Raw genomic sequence first — 21,157 nt, forward strand, 5'->3', positions numbered from 1 at the left:
AGACATTACCATCGATGAGTCTTGTTGAAGTTCAAAAATGAACTTTCAACTAGGGATTCCTTCGCAACGTGGTTAGGGATGAGTCGGAGATGGTGCGTATGGCGGCCTTATAGCGAAGGTCGCCGTACACTCAACAAAGTGACACGACAATGTTTATTTAACTAGGTTCAGTTACCTTGTGGGAGCCCCACCTATGTGCGTATGGCGGCCTATGGGAGGGTCGTCGAGAGTGGTGCCCGGCGCAAGGAACACTTAGATGGGAGGGTCGTCGAGAGTGGTGCCCGGCACAAGGAACATTTAGATGGGAGGGTCGTCGAGAGTGGTGCCCGACGCATGGAACACTTGTGTCTCCGCTTCCGAGTCTCACGACTCCTGACTAATGGGCCTTTGAAGGTCCCTCGAACTCCGCATCTCGGCCTTCCTAACTCTCCTGAGAGCTAAACAGGGAGAGTGACCCTCCTCTTGAGTTTACTCAAGCCAGGAGTGACTTTTACATGCTCATGGGAGGCCATATAGAGCCTAGGAGTCCTTGACAAATGACCAAGGCTGCCCTTGAAGTAAGGAGGGTAGAACTACATAATTTTGCATCCTTTGGCCCATATGCCTCTAGTTGGGCTAGGAGGTGGATTGTAGCACACTAAGAAGAGAATCCCTACACTATTTGGAGGCTTCCTTACTTGGTGTAACGTCCCGTCCAACCCACCGGTCACCCACCGTTGCCAACCACTACGCGTGGCTACACCTAGGATATAGAGTGGCCCCACAAACCAACATTAGTCTTTCCTGCGCACTTTGCCCTCACTCGTGCGCACCCCGGATCAACTTCCCAGTTGATCACCCATCCTCAAATTGCCCCAAGCCAAGCACGCTTAACTTTGAGGTTCCTTTCAGATGGGTTCCTAGAAAAGAAGGTCCACCTTATTCATACGAGTAGTTTATCATTCCTATTAAGCCGAGATGTCACATACACCCCCACTCAAAGAAATCGACATCCCTGTCGGCCCAGTAGGAACGTTCGCTCTTGGCACACATCTGTGTGTCCAGTCCGGCACATGTGTCATGCCGTGTGCCACGACGGGCCACACACGCCATGCACCATAGGCCCGCGTAGCTGACCCGCACATGCCCGTGTAACCGAGAGGGTCATCTATGATATCGGTTGTAACACCCCAGTTCCTGGTCGTTGCGCTTGGCTACCACCTAGGATCTAGACTGGCCCCACAAACCAACACTAGTCTTTCCTGCGCATTTTGTCCTTACTCTTGCGCACCCAGGATCAACTTCCCAGTTGGTCAGCCCTCAAATTGCTCCAAGCCAAGCACGCTTAACTTTAAGGTGTTGAAGTCTATATGTAGATTGCCTAGCCCTTTCCATCAGTTCGGACTTTTTTTTCGAGAAAACGCAAAGATCTTTGCGTTTCATTGCATTGAAGAGAAGGGATAGTACAATCCTCCTAGGAGGCTGGGATTACAAAGGTTGTGCTCTCGATCAGTGGACGTCCCAGGATGTGGGCAGGACTACCCTGAGCCCCTGTGCCCCGGCTTGTGCCCAACATTTGGCTTCAATTTTAATCCTATCCACTAATGCTTCTATCGATGGTCGCGCGTTTTCGAAGACGCATTCATTCCGCTGCTTCCAGATCATCCAAGGGACTAGCATGGCTATGGACTGCAATCCTTTGCGCAGCGCGTCCGGTGTCTGCCCCTTCGTTCGCTGCCACCAGTCTGTAAGTGAGGGCTCATTGTGTGGTGGCTGTGCTGGAATGCGTGTCCAGTCCAGGATGGCATGCCAGGTTTGCCGCACGAATGGGCAGGCCAGGAGCAGGTGCTGGATGGTCTCCGGCGCTTGATCGCAGAGGAGGCATCTGGGGTGGTGTTGCAGGCCGCGTCGGGCCAGCCGTTCTGCTGTCCAGCACCGGTCCTGGCTGGCTAGCCAATGGAAGAACCGGACTCTGGGTGGTGCCCAGCTCTTCCATGTCAGCTTCCATGAGGGGCATCTTGCGGATCCATGAAAGGTCGCAGCGTAGCAGGACTGCACCGTGCAAGTGTCGTTGGCCGTCCACCTCCAGAGCATTTGGTCAGGCACGTTCATGAGTGATGCGCTGTACGGCCTGCCAAAGCATCAGGTTTTGCCCAATTTCATGTATCCCGAGCACTCCCTGGATGTCGCGTGCCCAAGCATTGCCCGTTAGGGCCTCCGCCACCGTTCTCGCTTTGCGCCTCCTTTTGGGTATGCACTGGTAAAGCGCAGGGGCGATCTCGCGGATGGATTGCCCCTGGAGCCAACGGTCGTCCCAGAACAGGGCCGTCAATCCGTCACCAAGGACCATGGTGGTGGAGGCGAAGAACAACGCGCGCTCCTCGGGAGTGAACTACAAGTTGAGCCTTGCCATGCGCGGTTGTCGTCCGTGCGAGTGTACCATAGCCATCGCAACCTCAGTGCCAGGCCAGCACGCTCCAGGTCCCGTATCCCCAGGCCGCCATATTCCAGTGGACGGCAAACATGGCGCCAGTTGACATGGCAGTGCCCACCGTTGGCAGTTGCACGTCCAGCCCATAGGAAGCCCCGTTGTATTTAGGGTCTTCTTGGAGGGGAGGGGGGGCGAATGCGAGCAGTTGGTGAACCAGGATGGCCTCGAGCACCACTTTGACCAATGCGAGTCTTCCAGCCTTGTTCATGAGCCATGCTTTCCAAGTTGGGAGCCTGGCAGCCACTGAATCTACGAGGGGCTATAGTTGGGCGGCAGTGGGGCGGCACAACGTTAGCGGGATGCCGAGGTAGGTGATGGGCAGGTCGGCCGTCCTGCATCCTACATGGGCAATCGTCGCGGCCGCGTCGGGGTCGCCATGGAGGATGGTGGCCGAGCTCTTGGCGTAGTTCACCCGGAGGCCGCTAGCTTCACCGAAGAGTGTTAGGATGCCCTTGACGGCCTCCATGTCTCCAGGTGTGGCGTGGCAGAAGAGCATCACATCGTCGGCATATAAGGAGATGGCCGGAATGGCTCGTCGGGGGTGCAGCTGTTGCAAGATGTCGGAGTCGTGGGCGCGGCGGACGAGGCGTCCGAGGGTGTCCACGGCGAGCACAAAGAGTTGTGGGGACACTGGGTCGCCCTGTCGCAGTGCGCATCGGTGCCATATCGGCGGCCCTGGCTCGCTGTTCAGCATGATCCCGGTGCTTGAGGTCGAAAGCAGTATGGCAAGCCACTCCCGGAACCGAGGTCCGAACCCATACTGGTCCAGCACCTCGAAGAGGAAGGGCCAGGATAGGGAGTCGAAGGCTCGTGTGAGGTCGAGTTTGAGGATGACTCTTGGGGCCCCAAGTTGGTGCAGCAGCTTCATGGATTGCCTGACCAGGACAAAATTGTCGTGGAGGCTCCGGCCTGGGATGAATGCATTCTGGTTGCAACTGACCAGGTCGCCCAACCTTGGCGCGAGGCGTAGCGAGAGCACTTTCGCGAAGATTTTGGCCACGAGGTGTATCAAGCATATCGGACGGTAGTCAGTTCGGACTTTTGGTTGCGTTGGTTAGTGCATTAAGCTTAACATGGTATCAAAGCCTAAGATCTTGAGTTCAAGTCATGGCTTTCACAATTTATCAAAAAATTGTTGTTGCCCCCCCTCTGTCCACGTATAGGCCTCTTGAGCCATACCTCTGAGTCTATTCATGTGTTGACTTTCCCGCGTCAAACGTGAGAGGGGGTGTTGAAGTCTATATGTGGATTGCCTAGCCCTTTCCATTAGTTCGGACTTTCGGTTGCATTGGCTAGTGCATGAAGCTTAACATAAGGTTCCTTTCAGATGGGCTCCCGGAAAAGAAGGTGCACCTTATTGATATTAGTAGTCAATTATTCCTATTAAGCCGGGATTTTCGTGGAGATATATTCGTCCTCAAAAATATTTGTGGGAATTCGGGCCCCTTCCGCAAGTTTTATAGCCATATTTGACTAGGAAATACCTTGCAGGAATTTGTGTGCCTCTGAAAATTACATAGTCGGATTGGATTCCCAAAACAACTTGCGAGAATTCGAGGCATCTCGGAAACTTTTATGGAGTCAAGAACGACTCCTAACATACTTTGCAAGAATTATTGACCCATCTACCACATATTCCCATCTGTGAAGAATATGCTATGGGAACATGGAGCTCTACCATGGCGAGCCCGCGCTTGGCATAGTCCTGTACTATCTGGTACAGCTTGGTGATTTCCTTGCTGCCGGCTGCGGTGTACTTCAAGCTCCAGGAATTGTGCTTTCTTGGTGGAACCAGGGTGAAGGCCTCGATGAGTCAGGATACTGGCAGATTGCCGAGCTTGATGTCTGTGATGTAAAACCATTCCTCCTGCCACTTCTTGTTGGATTCGGCCAACTCTTCGTCGAGGTAACCGGATCCAGCCACCTTGGTGATGGCGGCACCCCCGCACTCGCAGGTCTCTGTCACAATGGTCCGGAGCTTGACCGAGGAGTAGCGGCACCAAAGATTGAAGGGTGGCTCAAAGCCGAGAAACAATTCGCACAGGGCCATGAAACATGCTATATGGAGGATGCCATTCGGGGTCAATTGGTGGAGTTGGAGGCCGTAGTAAGTGGAGAAGTTCCCTAAGAAGAGATGAAGAGGGAACTCCAAACCGCGAAGAAATGGGATAAAGCATACCCGCTCGCCGCCACGCGGGCGCAGAACAACCTCGGTGACGTCTTCCCCGTTCGCGTTGGTCGTCACAGCGAGCGACACTCAACGACTTCGGACGGCGGCAGGTGCCCAGCTCGATGAGGTGCATGAGATGCCCTTCGATGGCAGTGGACGTCATTTGCTTGCGCTTGGTGTTGGATGCAACCTTCAACTTGTCGCGACACTCTTGTCGGCGGTTACCTTGCCCGCGGAGGTGCCCCTCGGCGTCTAGTTCTTCCCTAGCTTGGGAAGCATGGGGGCAAGATTGCGTGCATGGGCGGTGCGAGATGGAACGAGTGGAAAGCTTGGAGATTGAGCAGCAGCAGCAACGACAACAATGGACGCGGGGCGCTTAAGAGAGAGATGGAGAAGAACAAGGGCCAAGTGCAGAGACCCCTTGGTAGTTTTCCCTTATAAACACTAGACGAAAAGGAAGCGGTGGCGACCTTGTCGTGACACGCAGCAGGTTTAGCCTCCCCATTCCCAATTACCCCACGCTTAATGCGCGCATGAATTGAGGCATTTGATAACGCCGGCGTCCGAGACATGTCGTCCAGTCACGTCGTAATGACTAAGGGGACGTGGCTCAGATGGGCAGCACGATCCCACACACACGTCACGTTGACTGACGGTCAGCCTGATAATGGTGGTTCAGTTCGCCCTGTTGGACCAGCGCCTGGTCTGGTCCCTCTACAGGACCCGAGCTCTGGCTTCAAAAAGATTTCATAAGTACTATACGGGAAATCGGCCTACGGAAGCCGGCTTCGTGAGAAGACTTCACCATGAATGGCTACATACACCAACAATTCAAGAATAGGGGAGCTTCATGAACCGACTTCCACTCTAACAAGCTACTAAGACCGGCGCCAGCAGATCGACCCCAACCAAGAAGCAATCGGATTTGAGGACTAGTTCCGGGGCTACTTACGGTGTTACGTTCTAGGGGTGCCTCACCTTACCGGAAGTCGGCCTGAGTAGGCCAGCCTGGGGCCCCCTAGGTCGGTATGTCATGGGCTGATCAGCCCGACCCATGGCTCTACAATCGTAATGGGTCCGGAAGGCTTGGGAGTACAAGACAAGGCAACCGGCGTCCAGAGGACTCCTTACCGACTTAGATCATGTAACCCTAGACCATGGTACCCATATAAGCTAGGGCTAGGCTAGTCAAATAGACACAACAAAACCTTAGAGCTTTGTTCAATCCCTCGATCTTTGTAACCCCTATACACAAATAATATACGCAAGCAGGAGTAGGGTATTACCTCTTCTACAAGGGCCTGGACCTAGGTAAAACTCTTCCCTTGTTACCATCCGATCTACTCGTCTGGCCGAATACCCTATCAAGGAATCGACCGGAAAATACTCCAACAATGCTGCAGTTGCTACTTATGAGCACAGGTCTTGGACTATCAACAGGCTCTTCTCACTTATCATGCTGGGTTGTTTGTCTAGACTCGGTGCTTTGATAATGATACTCATGCTGCAATTGTTCTCGGGGCCAGTGTTCTACCTTAGTTTTCCTCTGAGTTTATGGCCTCACTAACGTCTTCAAGATGTGGACCCATCTTCGATAGTGCTATCAGCCCTCTGGTGATGCCCAATACTAGTACATGGATCGCCACGAGCATGCTCTTAAGCAGGGTGACTCCACTATTGATGATTTCTACCCGCATTACTGGTTGTGCTTCATGCTAATGCTACCAGCTCGTTAGGTTAGACTTGGAGTTTCAGCCCGTCTACTAGTTCTTGTCTCGGCTCCACAAGGAGTTTGAACCAAGGCACACTCAACTATTTGCTCATGGTCGTGTTTCTCTTATGGAGGCGCTTTCTGAGATTCGTGCTACGGAGACTCACTTTGTGTGCTCAGTACCAAGGAACCAGCCATGGAGAAGCTAAGGAACAAGGCCAAGCAATGGCGAAGGAAGTTCGCGAAGGAAGAAGGAAACGGGACAAGTTTGCGCTTGCCCGGACGATTTGGACCCTGGTCCGAACAATCTGGTCAATGCCCAGACGATTCAGACCTCTGTCCGGACAATCCGGCTACGCGCCCCGAAGACACCCGAAGATCGAGCCCGAACCCGGATCATTCGGGACCCCGCCCGGATCATCCGGAAGAAGCCCAGACATCCAGCCTAACGACTGCTGATGCGTCCCTATCCGACCATCCGGGTGACTACCTACCCACCCAGACGTCCGGCCTTGCCTGCACACAAACCGGCCATGTGACCATGTATCTCCCCACCTACCTCTATTTTCGCCCTAGCCTATAAATAGACCTTCCCCACCTCTTTCTAGGGTCAGCAAAGCATACGAGATGAACTAGAGGGCTTTGCTCCTTACCATACCTCTCCCATGGAGACCAAGGCCTCCTAGGAGAAGATCCCCCAAGTGGATATCAAGGCCTTCCTTTGTGGAGAAGACTACCCCTTTCAAGATCTCAACTCCCCTGGGATTGGGAAGAACTATCTCTCCTTTTAGTTTCCTCTTATTGGGTTTGGATCTTGAACCTTGTATGTGTATGTGGATTTAGTGGATGTGTGACCTTGAATCTTGTCTCGAGTGTTCCTCTCTTTGTGTTTGCCTCTTGATTTTTCCCCTTTCCCACCTCCAAGTGTGAAGAAGATCACCACCTAAGGTTTCACCCTATAATATTTCTCCCACTAGCTACACGCAGCAGTTAGCTTTTCTCCTCGAACAGTCGCCCGCAGCAGCAATGTCCCCTTCTTCTCCCCCTGGCAAGCAGCTGCACACAACCGTAGCTCCCAACAACAGCAGCTCAAACCGCTGCCTCTCTTCCCTTCCCAATCAGCAGCAGCCAGCAGACACAGGAGCAGCACCCCTTAGTGGCAGCAGCAACAGCAGTAGCAGTGCATTCCAGCGAATTCAGCAGTAGCAGAGCCGGATCTCCTCTTCATCCTCTGCCGCGCAGCCAGAGGTACCAGCAACCAGTGGCGTAGACAAGGCCATGGCCCGGGTCGTAGCGCTCGAATTCTTTGTTGACTGTAGCAATTTTGGCACTGTTTGACACTGTACAACATGTTCCGCCTGGGGCTTGCCCGATCCTAGCTACGCCATTGCCAGCAACTGCACTTGATCACCCGTGCCAGCCGGCACTTCTCCTAGCTCCAGCACCGCTGTCCATGCAGCTCCCGTGCATACAACCGCACCCACGACTTCCCCGCTTGCAACAAATCATCACCGACAGCCAAGTCAAAAGTACAAGAAAAAACATCTCCCCATACACTACCACAACATCCAAATTCTTCCTTACCCAACGCATCACCCTCTACGCCCCCACTACCGGTGTGGTTTTCATGATCTGCACCAAGTTCCTGACAGATGTCAAGTGGGATGTGCTAATGCTCAGGTGGGCGCCTGCTGCTGCTCCTCCTCCTTCGTCTTCCCCGGCACTGGCCCAAGCTCACAGTAGTCGTCTGATCCAAGATGTGCTGCTCTTCTGGCCACCATCAGGACCAAAGCTTGAAGTGGTGAAGGGAGGAGGTTGTAGGCTGTAGCCTTCTTCAGGCCACACACTGCGCCCACGGGGCATTCGCTTTAGTCAGTCCTGCTGGACAAGGCCATGTGTCATGGATCAAATGATCACAGAAGTGCCCATCCGGCTCCCGACAGAGACAATGACAGCGGCACCCCTCTCTCTAGCTGTCCCGTTCGGTCTTCATCCAACTGTGGTAGTTGGAGAGTTAAGGGTTCGGAAAGAGAAACCGTTTTCTACTGCATGTGAGCGGCCACAAGGCTGAGGTTGCCCTTTGCTGAGGTCAGCCTTAAGACTTACCCTTACGCCACAATGAAGATAGCTAGCATAAAGCCCTCATGGTCAGGCTTATTTTTGCCTTGGAGATACTCAAAGTATGACATGACCATGGTCATTAACTCATGCTCATCTAACTCTTTATGCAATTCTTGAGCATATATAGCCGTCATATGTATCATTAACAATAGTGGTACCTCTCGTAAACTTTCATAATTACCTACGGGTACAGAGTATTGTAACCATGAACTTGTGTAAATTGAACATGAAAATTAGTACCTGTAGGCAGTAATTGGAGCATCTGAATTTGCTTCTCTGGGCATCAAATCCATTCCACGGCCCGCACTAATCATTTTCGCTGCTAGATCTATCATTTCTCCTGTTTCTGGAAGAGTTGCCCTATACTCCCTGTCACTTACTGGGGCCTGAATAAAAGATCATTGTAGAATTTCTATCAAGATACTATTGAGGTATTAAATTAATTACAGCAAAAGCAATTATTATCAACACTTTACAAGCTGATCAGTTGCTTCTGTCCTTAGGGGTGAGAATATCATGTGCAATACTCAGAGAACTAGAATATGGACAGGAATACTCGGAGAACAAAAATCCTTCTGTGCAATACTCGGAGAACAAGAATATGGACAGGAAAATTATACCTGCAAAATTACCCCAGAAACTGCTTTGGAACATGCAAAGTTTGTCCGCATGTAATGTATAATATCCTGGCATTCATATAAGTGTCTATGTTATCTCATACTGTAGACCATAAAATAGGGCAGTATATACTGTAACAGCATACCTGGCAACCAGTGCTGTGACCGAGCAGTATTACTCCTTCAGAATTATCTTTATTTATCAAGTAACCGATGAGCTGATCAAGTTCCAATGCATCCTTGCAAAAGAAAAAATACGATCAACACAGACTAAATCAAGCAAAGAGAAGCAAAAAGGAAAATTCAATCAAACGTTAATCCAAGCAAAACTGGTTGTATCACTACTGTCACTGATTGTCCTCATGTATTCTTATCATGCTGCATTGCACTAAAAAAGTCAAAGGTAAAATCAGAAGGTTTGATGAATAATGCAGCATGTCATCAACGCAACTGTCATATAATGCTTAGTTCATACGCCAAAATACTCTAATCGCCAATCAGCTCGCCACAACATGAAATAAAAGGCATCTTCTATTGCAAACATGACCAGGGAGCGTTCTCCCCATGATACCCGATTCCTATTTTTACAAACGTCCCACCCATGGTTCTGAACTGAAATTCATATTCAACCAAGATTCAGGAAATGGCAGGTAAGTTCTTGAGCATGCAACTACATTATACTTGCGTATACATATTACAAACATTTTTCGGTTTAAGAGAACAGCTCATAGGCAGGCTCTGACCACCTAGCCTTCCAAAACTATTTACAACTTTATACACTGAATCCGGGTTGAAAGAACATGCGGTGCCTCCATGTTTGGTTTTGGTAATTAATGACAATCTCTATGGACTAATGGTGCCTTGAGTTATATTTGAAGGATTTGTCCATAGGCTTTTCTCAAGTCCATGTGTTGGTTTCAAGGAGTTTATGTGATGACCAAAGTGCTATTCAAGGAATTATCCAAAGATTGGTCATGTAGAAGACATGATACAAGGTTGATCAATACCAAGTCAAAGAGTGAATCAAGTTAATCAACACATAAAGCGTACAAGATGTAACGAGAGGGATCAAGTGATCCCATGGTATGGTAAGCATTGTCCATTACGCTTTGTGTACTAACCCATGGTCTACATGAGAGTTCTATGTGGGGTTAGGCATGTTTCCATGGGCTTGCGTCAAGAGAAAGTTCTCGTACAACTCATGGAGGATGACATCAAGTGGTGATCGCCATCAAGATTGAAGTGTGTAAGTTCAAGTGGAGCATCACGAAGAGATCATGCTTGAAGATTGCCGTCCATTGTGGTGACAAGACTTGTGAAGATGTTCCAAAGAGTGGCTCACCCATAGTGGAGTATGGGGGAGCAATCTACTAGTCTTCATCGAGCCAACGCAATCAAGAAAGGTGGTCCAACCTGAGAGAGTCAAGATCGTCATCATCTAGCTCAAGTGGACTATGTGCAAGGCAAAGGTTTGCCCGTGATAGGTTTTCTATTTTACCAGTCTCATGGTGGTATTTGGGAGACCAGGTTATAGGATCGATTGCCATACTATCAAGGGGGGCTCTCAAGTTAGTAGCTTGATCGTATCGTTTATAGAGATCTCAAACCATTGCATCCTTGCATCATCGTGCTGGTTCTTCATTCATAGATGTTTCACATCTCTATATCTTAGGCATAGTCCCTCTGCCACTTCTTACTATAACCGGTCGTTGTTGGATAGTATTTGTCGTCATCTATCCAACAAGCTTGAGTTTGCTCAATTCGGAGCTCATTTGCAGAAGTTATGGCAGTTCAGGCTTTCATGCATCCATCTGTTTTGCTTAGGCCTTTTGTTGCTCTCTAGCGGTAGTACCGCCCTGGGTAGCAGTAGTACCGCTTGCGCGGAACTTCCGTGGTTCCAGTGTCGCGGGCACTACCGCTTGTTTTCAGCTTCTGGACTCTTTATCGCTTCAGCGGTAGTAGAGCAGTAGTGGCGAGCGGTAGTACTGCTCTAAGCGGTACTACCGGCCAGCCACTACCGCTGCTACTTCCGCCTATTTTATCGCCTCTGGACTCGTTTTCCTCTCCGTGGTTGTAGGGCGGCTGTAAGGGGCAGTAGTACCGCTTCTCCCCTGCATACTGCAACCTCAGCGGTAGTACCACTGGGGCGAGCGGTAGCACCGCTTCGGCAGCACTGCCGCCTCAGGATGCTTCTTCTGTGCACTATACTCCGGGTACTTCCGCTCGAGCGGTAGTACCGCTCCCTGGAGCGGTAGTACCGCTTGTGTGCGTCCAGTGCACATAACGGTTGGATTTGAGAAGGCCTATAAAAGGGGGTCTTCTTCCCCAATGATTCTTATCCTTTGAGCAGGGGGTCTTCTTCCCCAATGATTCTTATCCTTTGAGCAGGGGGTCTTCTTCCCCAATGATTCTTATCCTTTGAGCTCGTGTTCTTCCCCCATTATTGACCTTCGAGCTTGCTATCTCTCAATCCCTCCATGGATTCTTGCTAGTTTTTGGGGAAAAGAGAGACGAGATCTAGATCCACATTTCTACCAATCACTTTCTCCTCTGTGTGAGGGGAACCCCTTGGATCTAGATCTTGGAGTTCTTGGTGTTCTCCTTCTTGTTCTTCCTCTCATTTTTCTCCATAGCTTTCGTTGCTTTGGTGGGATTTGAGAGTGAGGGACTTGGGCACTCCGTGTGCCCTTGCCATTGCATTAGTTGCATCGGTTTGAGTTCTCCATGGTGATACGTGGAAGTGAATAGTTGAGAAACTTATTACTCTTGGGTGCTTGGTACCCTAGAGCTTGTTCCTCTTGGGTGCTTGGGTGCCCTAGACGGTTGGTGGTGTCTCGGAGCTCAATCATTGTGGTGTAAAGCTCCGGGCTTGCGTCGGGGTCTCCAATTAGGTTGTGGAGATTGCCCCGAGCAATTTGTACGGGTCCCAGTGACCGCCTCCAAGGGTTGCCAAAGTGTACGGGTTCGGTGACCGCCCCCAAGGGTTGCCATTTGTACGGTTCGGTGACCGCCCTCAAGGGTCCCTTAGTGGAATCACGGCATCTTGCATTGTGTGAGGGCATGAGGAGATACGGTGGCCCTAGTGGCTTCTTAGGGAGCATTGTGCCTCCACACCGCTCCAAACGGAGATTAGCATCCGCAAGGGGTGTGAACTTCGGGATACATCGTCGTCTCCACGTGCCTCGGTTATCTCTTACCCGAGCCCTTTACTTATGCACTTTACTTTGTGATAGCCATAGTGTTTCATGTTATATATCTTGTTATCACTTAGTTGCCTATCTTGCTTAGCATAGGTTGTTGGTGCACGTAGGTGAGCCTAGTTGTTTTAGGTTTTCTGCTTGACAAATTAAACGCTAGTTTTATTCCGCATTTGTTCAAGCCTAAACCGTAATTATTTTAAAGCGCCTATTCACGCCCCCCCCCCCCTAGGCGACATCCACGATCTTTCACCGGTATGTTTCACAGTACCAATGGTACTTTGTATTTCTACCAGTTACTTTAATGTGTGTGAATTTTGAAGGTAACAATGTGTCAGGTTGTAGAAGTGTACCATGGTGACCTATGTTTTTAAGGCGACGCCTTACCGCCTTAGGGAGGGGGGCGCTTTGGCGCCTAGGCGACGCCTAGGCGGGCGCTTTGGACGCCTAGGCGCCCAAAGCGGTCGATTTTCCAAAGCGGAGAAGGAGCGCTTCGACGCCTAGGCGTCGCCTTAGGGACGCTTTAAAAACATAGATGGTGACTATGTAGTAACCTTCCCCTGTTTCTTCGTGCCAGATTTAGTTTCGACCGTCGATTGCCCATCCAGTGGCTCTCCCTTGATGATAACGGTTCGCCACTGGTGCCACTGCTCGCCCGTTGTTGCTTCATCCTACGGCTCCTACCCTTCGACCCATTGTTGTTTACTTTCCGACAAGCACATGTGCGCAGTGTTGCTTTTCTTCGGTCTTTGTGTTGTCATGGCTATAAAGCCTCTCTTTCTCCATTTTGGACACGTTGAATGTAATCGGGTATAAACCCTAGCCTCCTGTGGCATGCTTCTCCTACTTTCCCCTTTTGCAAGGAATACAAACCCTAGCTTGATTTCCCCCAAATTCTCTCTGAAATTACTCGGTTGATTGCTAAATTCAGTTAAGTCTAGTCCAGGTCTTGACACAATGAAATGTTGATACTCCTATGCATAAAATTTGTAGCTGACATTTTTTCCATGTAATAGAGTTCATACAAAAACCAAGGGGGCTTCAGAAGGCTCTCAAAGGGTCAAGTTTCAAGAAGCAAAAACAGGTTACACCTATAGAGTTGTATAACTTAAGAGCAACTCCATCACATAATTCATAATCCGATTATCAAGAATATCTGCTGTACTGAAGGAGTAAAATAAGCTTTTAAAACACAGAACCTCAGATCCTCTTTTATCATGTAATAATGAGAACACCTCAAGGATATTGGTCTATTGCATGCTTTGCTACAATTCAGAAAATGTTATTCTATTTGATACAAGGATGAACAAGCTGATGTAATTATTGACTAGTAAAGAACATACTTGCTCCAAGGTGGAAATTCCGTATCCAGTATATGATGAAGAAAGTAATGGTTGAACCAGTGACCATTTCTCAACCTCCAACGCAAGTGACAATGGTTCCAAGTAACTGTTAGGTTTCAGAAATGGATTAGTGCTATCGAATCAGACTTAATTGTTATATAAATAATCAAATAAAACAGATAAGTTTTGCATTATGATAATATTTTTCTGAAAGCGTGTTATGATCAATTTGTTTCATCAGTCCACCACCACCTCCTCGAACATGCATAAATTTGCTGACACCTTGCCGTGGTTTTGAGGCTGTCTCACTTTGAAAGATTTCTGTTCTCTGGGACCAAAACAAATTCTAATAATTATATTTGGTTAGACTGACAGGGCATTAGGCATAAACCCCATACCACGTGTGATGCTTGGAATTTCTAGCACCTTGAGCAACACATATTTTGCCTTAAAAGTTGGGACAAGGTCAGCATTGTAAAGAGTGTTTTTAGTTGATTCTCCCTCCGTCCGAAAATAAGTGTCTCAACTTTGTACTAGCTCTAGTACAAAGTTGTACTAAGCTTGAGACACTTATTTTGGGACGGAGGGAGTAGAAGGCAGCATTTAGATAACGCAAGGCCAGAAATAAGAAAAACCAAGAGATAAGTAAAGGACGCTAAACTTATTGAAGCATAAAAATGGCCAAATGAAGACATACTTTAACAGAAGCTTGCCCATTACATGCAGTAGTAGTTGAGGGCACAGTTATCAGAGATGATGATTAATACGCTAAAATGAACTACTTAGAAATAAAAAAAATGTTTTAAGTCAGCAGTACATCAAATAATGGGGAAAATACAGTTTAGCATAACATGGCTATGCTTGGTGTCAGTCTTTGATGGACAGCATGTGCCGGTAATAATTAAGAAAACAGAATCATATATTTATCACTGCCAAGACTAACAGAGGTGAACATAGTAGAACACAAGGAAGAAAGAAAGTTACAAGAATAATGTTTTCAATTATAAGCATGTATCATCGATTAACGATTGGCATGGAGCCAATCATAAAATGCATAACTGCGACATGACCCTGGATGGTACCCTATACCCAATGATTGTGTTAGAAATATCTCTACTTGTAATGACCTACCCCCTTGGGCCAACAAAATGGAAGAATCTACTACTGACCTAACCCTAATTACTGAAAAGTAGATAAAAGTAAACGACAATATTCTTCTATGCTTTATTGAGGGGTCGGCCCCTTGTATAGTAGACAAGACATGACCAACAAGCCGGTAAATCTATTGATCTATTCAAACTCTAATACAATCTCTAAACTGACTGGACTCTTTCCTAACAAAGATGCTTAATCAACTAGGACTCTAATTAAGGGATAAGACTCCATGTTTGATGGGCTGGTCCACATAACATCTCTCCCTTCCTTGAAAAACAGCTTGTCCGCAAGCTGTAGGTTGTCAATTGCCTCCCAGGGGATCTTGGCCTTTGATGTAGGGTGGGCATAAAAACCAATGAACCGAACACCGAACCGAAGCCGAAACCGACAAAACCGAATTTTCAGTTTTTATCATTATTATAAATAATTTCGGTTTTTACTTCCAAAAACCTAAGTAAGTTCGGTTGATTCGATATTTATCTCGGTTAGCCCAAATCATGCCGAACTATACCTTTGACAGAACGCAGACTAACGTGGAACACTCACCCAGATCGAAGGAACGTCGCTCTCCACTTCTCCTGTACCCAACCACTTCGCTACCATCAAAGCCATGGCCCACTAACCCATGTGCGACCAGCAGAAACTAGGACCCCATTTTTTTGGATCGTGGGCTGGGCACTTTTATGAAACTGCCCCCTTGCATGAAACTGCCCACGTACAAGGATGCGAATAGCCGATCAGAAACTTTAGTCCAACCTCGCGTCGCTGAGATAAGGCTGGGACTTCCTGCTATATATAAGAGGCTGCTCTCAGCAGATTTGGTAAAGCCAAGGTCTGTCAGGTAGAAACCGAAATCGCACCAAATAAGTTGGTTAACCAAACTTTCGGTTAGTAATTTTCAATTCCCATTTTCCATTTCTAACTCTGCTAACCGAATTTGAAAATAAACAGAATGGTAGAAACCGAATTTTCGGTTTATACCGGATGCCCACCCCTACTCTGATGACTATGACGAGATGTGGAACTATCTTGGTCGTAGTCATCAGCCGCGATTAAGAATAGTCGCGAGCAACGGTGACCTTTGTTAGGAAATGTGCAACTTAGTATTATCTCAAGGCCAAAGCCATCATATATACAAGTACAGGGGGAGGCCAAAGGCCAAATACAGAAAGCCAAAAGACATCATAAATATAACTCTAACACCCCCTCTCAAACTCATGGTGGATCTGCAACACTGAGTTTGGAGAGGTAAAATCCATGTTGCGCTCTAGTCTGGGCCTTCGTGAAGAAGTCCGCTAGCTGTAACTCAGAAGGAACATACTGAAGAGCAACAACATGATCCTGCACAGCAGCGCGCACAAAGAAAGCATCAACACCAATATGCTTGGTAAGCTCATGCTTCACTGGGTCCCGCGCGATACTGATAGCACCTGTACTGTCTGACAGGAGTGTAGTAGGTGTAGTAATAGAAACACCAAAATCCTCGAGTAACCAGCGTAACCAAATCACCTCTGCGGTGAGAAGAACCATAGCTCGCAACTCAGCCTCAGCACTCGAACGGGAAACTGCAGTCTGTTTCTTTGTCTTCCAGGCAATGAGAGAACCACCAAGAAAAACACAATAAGCAGAAAGTGAACGACGATCCGAAGGATCACTAGCCCAGGTAGCATCAGAATAGGCCTGGAGCTGTAACGAGCTGGAACGAGGAAAGAAGAGACGGTGAGAGATCGTGCCACGAAGATATCGTAGAACACGAAGAAGGTGACTATAGTGAACCGAAGTGGGAGAAGAAACAAACTGACTCGGGATATGGACAGGATAGGAGATATCTGGACGAGTGACGGCGAGATAGACAAGACTGCCAACAAGATGACGACAACGAGTCGGATCAGACAAGGGCTCACAATCAAAAGCACGAAGGTGAACATTAAGCTCCATAGGAGTCTCAACAGTGCGCTCATCACTAAGAGCCGCCCGAGCAAGAATATCCTGGATATACTTTTCTTGGGAAATAAAAAAGGCATCAGAGGTGGAGGAAACCTCAATCCCAAGAAAGTAACGAAGAGGACCAAGATCAGACATAAGAAACTGCTCATTGAGACGGGCCTTGACAAAGGCAATGTACTCAAGATCGTCGCCAGTGATGATCATGTCATCAACATATAGAAGAAGAAGAGTGCGACCACGAGCGGAAAGGTGGACAAACAACGCTGGATCATGAGCAAAGGACAGACCCAGTGCATAGAAGCTCCCACACAAGGTGGGGTCTGGGGAGGGATTATAGGAACCTAGTCTTACCCCTGCAAAGTGCAATGCAGAGAGGCTGGTTCGAACCCAGGACCTCTTGGCACAAGTGGGGAGGACTTCACCACTGCGCCAGGCCTGCCCTCAACGCTGGATCATGAGCACCGGGAGAAAAACCAGCTGCAGTCACCACAGAGGCAGAACGCTCAAACCAAAACCAAGCGCGAGGGGCTTGCTTGAGACCATATAGAGAGCAACGAAGACGACAAACCATGCCATCAGGAACAGAATACCCAGGTGGTGGTTGCATATAAACCTCCTCACGCAACTCACCGTTAAGAAAGGCATTCTTAACATCAAGCTGAGACACGGACCAATGGCGAACAGAGGCTACAGCGAGAAGTGTGCGGATAGTGGTCATATGGGCCACAGGAGCAAATGTCTCATCGTAATCACGACCATGCTCCTGCTAAAAACCACGAGCCACAAGACGAGCTTTATATCGCTCAAGAGAACCATCAGAGTGGGTCTTAATCTTATAGACCCACTTACAAGTGATGGGACGAACGCGGGGAGGAAGAGAAACCAGGTCCCACGTGCCGGTGCGCTCAAGGGCAGCAATCTCCTCTGCCATCGCAAACTGCCATTCAGGATGAACAATAGCATCCCGATAAGAAGTCAGCTCAAGAACGGTCGAAAGACCATAGCGAGAAGGAGAATATCGATCAGGGGGTGGACAAGGCCGAGAACGAAGACCATAAGTTGGTTGAGAGGAGTAAGATGACACATTAGAAGTAGAGGGCGCATTGGTAGACTCATCCACAACACGTGCACGACGAGTATAATGGAATGGAAAGGACGGAAGAGGTGGAATCACTGGAGGTGGAGACGGGGAATCTATCGGTGATGAAGGTGGAGAAGGGGAAGGTATCGGTGATGAAGCTGGAGAAGGGGAAGGTATCGGTGATGAAGGTGGGGAGTCATGCGATGAGGGAGGAGAAGAAATCGTAGGAGAGGATGGTGTTGGATCTGCAATGGCAGGGCGGGGAGTAGGAATATTGGGCACAGAGGGAGGTGTATCCGGAAATGTAAGAAAAGAGATGTCCTCTATCGAAAAGACCGAGGATGGACGCGGGTAGAAAGGACGAGATTCATCAAAGGTCACATCCCGGGAAATACGCATCCGGCGACCGACAGGATCCCAACATCGATAGCCCTTTTGCTCATCACTGTATCCGAGAAAGACACACTCAACAGATTGAGCGGTTAGTTTGGTGCGTTCACGAGGGGCAAGCAAAACATAGCAAACGCAGCCAAACAAACGGAGCACCGAATAATCAGGAGAACGACCAAAAAGACGCTCGAGAGGAATACCACCCTGTAGAGCAGCAGATGGCTGAATGTTGATGAGATAGGTGGAAGTAGTAAAAGCCTCAACCCAGAAGTGAGGCGGAAGAGAGGTGGCGATCATCATCGCACGCGTCGTCTCAAGAAGGTGACGATGCTTGCGCTCAGCCACACCATTCTGAGCATGAGCACCAGGGCAAGAGAACTGAGTAAGAGTACCCTACTCAGCAAGAAATCCCAGCAGCGCATGGGAGATATACTCACCAGCTGAATCTGCGCGAAAAACAGGAATAAGAGTGGAAAACTGGGTATGAACCATAGCAGCAAATTTTTTATATATAGATAAGACCTCACTGCGAGAAAGACATGAAATAGATCCAAGTGTACCGAGAAAAATCATCTATAAAGATAATATAGTAGCAATGACCCCCTTTCGAAGCGAAGGGAGCCGAACCCCAAACATCAGAGTGAACGAGATCAAAAGGACGCTCGGAGACTGACTCACTGTGAGGGTAGGGTAGCTGAATCTGCTTACCAAGCCTACAACCCACACAATCCAACAAAGCGTTATCGGAGACAGACCCCAGAACACCGCGCTGAACCAAAGACGAGAGACGAGAACCACATAAATGGCCAAGACGATGATGCCACTGCTGAAAAGAGCTGGTAGATGCAGCAACAGGGGTTGCGAGACTGGCGGCGGTGGCAGCGGAAGGAAGACGAAGCCAGTCAAGCTCCCAGAGACCATCAGAACGTCGAGGGCCAACACCAAGCAGGGTGCCTGTGCGACGATCCTGAACAGAACATGAATCAAAGTCGAGAATAACCCTACAATTAGAGTCAACAATCTGACCACCAGAAATGAGCTGCATGGTAAGTCGAGGAACATGAGCGACAGAGGGAACATGAAATGAAGTGCTAAGAGTGCCTCAACTAGCTACAGGTAGGGGAGTGCCATCAGCTGTAAGAACACGAACAGGAGACTCGACAGGTCGAACGGAGGTCAAAGTGGAAGAATCATAAGTCATATGAAAAGACGCTCCAGTATCAAGAATCCATGGGGATGTACCTGAATGAGTAGAAGGTGGTTTCTCAGTGCCAGAAGAGTCAGTCACGGAAACTGCAAAACCTGTCGATGAAGAATCCCAAGTAGCAAGCAGGCATTGCAGCTGCGCAATCTCATGCGCAGACAGGGACGCGACAGAAGAGGTCAAGGTAGAAACACCTGCCGACGATGAGCAGTCGCCGCCACCCGTGGAAGCCGCATGTAGAGTCGATCGAGAGGAGCAAGTCGACGCAGAGCCGCATGTGGAAGCCACTTGAGGAGTCGATGTACATCGCTCACTGTCGCACATGGAAGCCGCGAAAGAAGTCGACTAATAGCGATCAGCAGAGCCAGCCGAAGACGCAGTAGGAGACGACCTCACAGAAGGACGAGCACCAAGCACTGAGCGACGACGCAGCTGCGAGATGGGATCGATATAGGGAACACCATCGGAAGTCTGCGGGCAGCGAGGGAGGTGCAGGCCCGACGGAAACATCATATCAGCTTTCTCTTTCTCTCTCTCTCTCTCTCTCTCTCTCTCTCTCTCTCTCTCTTTTTTAGGATCACAGAACACAAGTCAGCCAATCCACCGAAACGACATCGAGTGAGGAGCTACGCTGCAGGCCAACAGCCAAGTCAGGCCCAAAACAGTGGCCCAAGCTGCGACTTACTGGTCAACACACGAAGCGGCCACGAACAGATCGCAACGGCGGCGGACTTCATGCACACAAGACCGGCTGGCGTACAGACAGCGGCCGACGGGCCGAGGCGGACAGCGGCCGGACGGCGACGAAGGCCGGAGGACGCGGCGTCAGCAGCGCAGGGGCCCGCGCCAATCCAAGCAACGCGTCGATCTGCAGGCAGAATCCACGGCCGGCGGCGGAGATCCGGCGAGGAACGCGGCTCGGGCCGTAATCCGGGCGGGAGCGGCGAAGATCCAGCGAGGAAAGACGGCTGGGGGTGGAATCCGAGCAGGGGCGGCGATGTTGACCTCCAATAGCTGCTGCTCCCGCGGTGCGGTGGATCGAGAGTAGCGTCCGGCGGCGTGATCAATCTGGCAACCGCAGCAGATGGGGACAGGACCTGGAGGTCCGAGGCAGCCTGGATCGTGGGTGGGCAGCAGGGTTGAACTGCAGTGGAGGCGTAGAGAAGGAGCGCCGGAGAGGAGATCGGCGCAGCCGGCGACGACGGCGCGGGATTGGGATCGGATCGCACGAGTTGCACGTGCAAAAAAAACGAATGCTCTAATACCATGTTAGGAAATGTGCAACTTAGTATTATCTCAAGGCCAAAGCCATCATATATACAAGTACAGGGGGAGGCCAAAGGCCAAATACAGAAAGCCAAAAGACATCATAAATATAACTCTTAACAACCTTGAACATAAATCTCATAGCTGTTGAAGCAAAGGTCCTGACGACGACGTTCTACTAACTCAGCTGGAGTAAGGCGCCGAACCAGCCGTGGCAGGGTTGGCTCTGCAGTGGTCGATGGCAAAACAGGTGCTAGTGGCGGTGGCGGTGAATGCATTGTAGCTGCATTGACCACGGAAGATAGGAGGGGCACAAGGGCCCTGTTGTTGGGGCTCTGGGACCGGGGGTACCCAGGCCCGTCTGCCTGCGGCCCATCGCGCGGCACCGTCAAAGGCCTGGTACAGCCCAGCGCCAAGACTCCACGAGCAAGACCCTCGCGAGGGCCCCCGCCTCGCGAGGCGAACTACATCAAGGCCTCCAGAGG

At 49.6% G+C, this 21,157-nt stretch overlaps 1 protein-coding gene across 5 annotated transcripts in view; it reads right to left on the reverse strand.

Annotated features, from left to right (window-relative positions):
* The window catches only part of LOC119363593 (UPF0613 protein PB24D3.06c-like), a 49,551-nt gene that overhangs the window by 19,932 nt on the left and 8,462 nt on the right, over positions 1-21,157 (reverse strand). For 4 of the 5 annotated variants that reach the window (XM_037628978.1, XM_037628980.1, XM_037628976.1 and 1 more), the window contains exons 3-6: positions 13,630-13,735; positions 9,236-9,328; positions 9,093-9,158; positions 8,713-8,858 (exon numbers count right to left, since the gene is read on the reverse strand). In XM_037628978.1, the coding sequence (XP_037484875.1) occupies positions 8,713-8,858; positions 9,093-9,158; positions 9,236-9,328; positions 13,630-13,735 (411 nt within the window). The remainder of the gene's footprint in view (positions 1-8,712; positions 8,859-9,092; positions 9,159-9,235; positions 9,329-13,629; positions 13,736-21,157) is intronic. The other variant, XM_037628979.1, reaches the window with a different exon arrangement.

Source organism: Triticum dicoccoides, chromosome 2B (genome assembly GCF_002162155.2).
Source record: "Triticum dicoccoides isolate Atlit2015 ecotype Zavitan chromosome 2B, WEW_v2.0, whole genome shotgun sequence".
NCBI lineage: Eukaryota > Viridiplantae > Streptophyta > Magnoliopsida > Poales > Poaceae > Triticum > Triticum dicoccoides.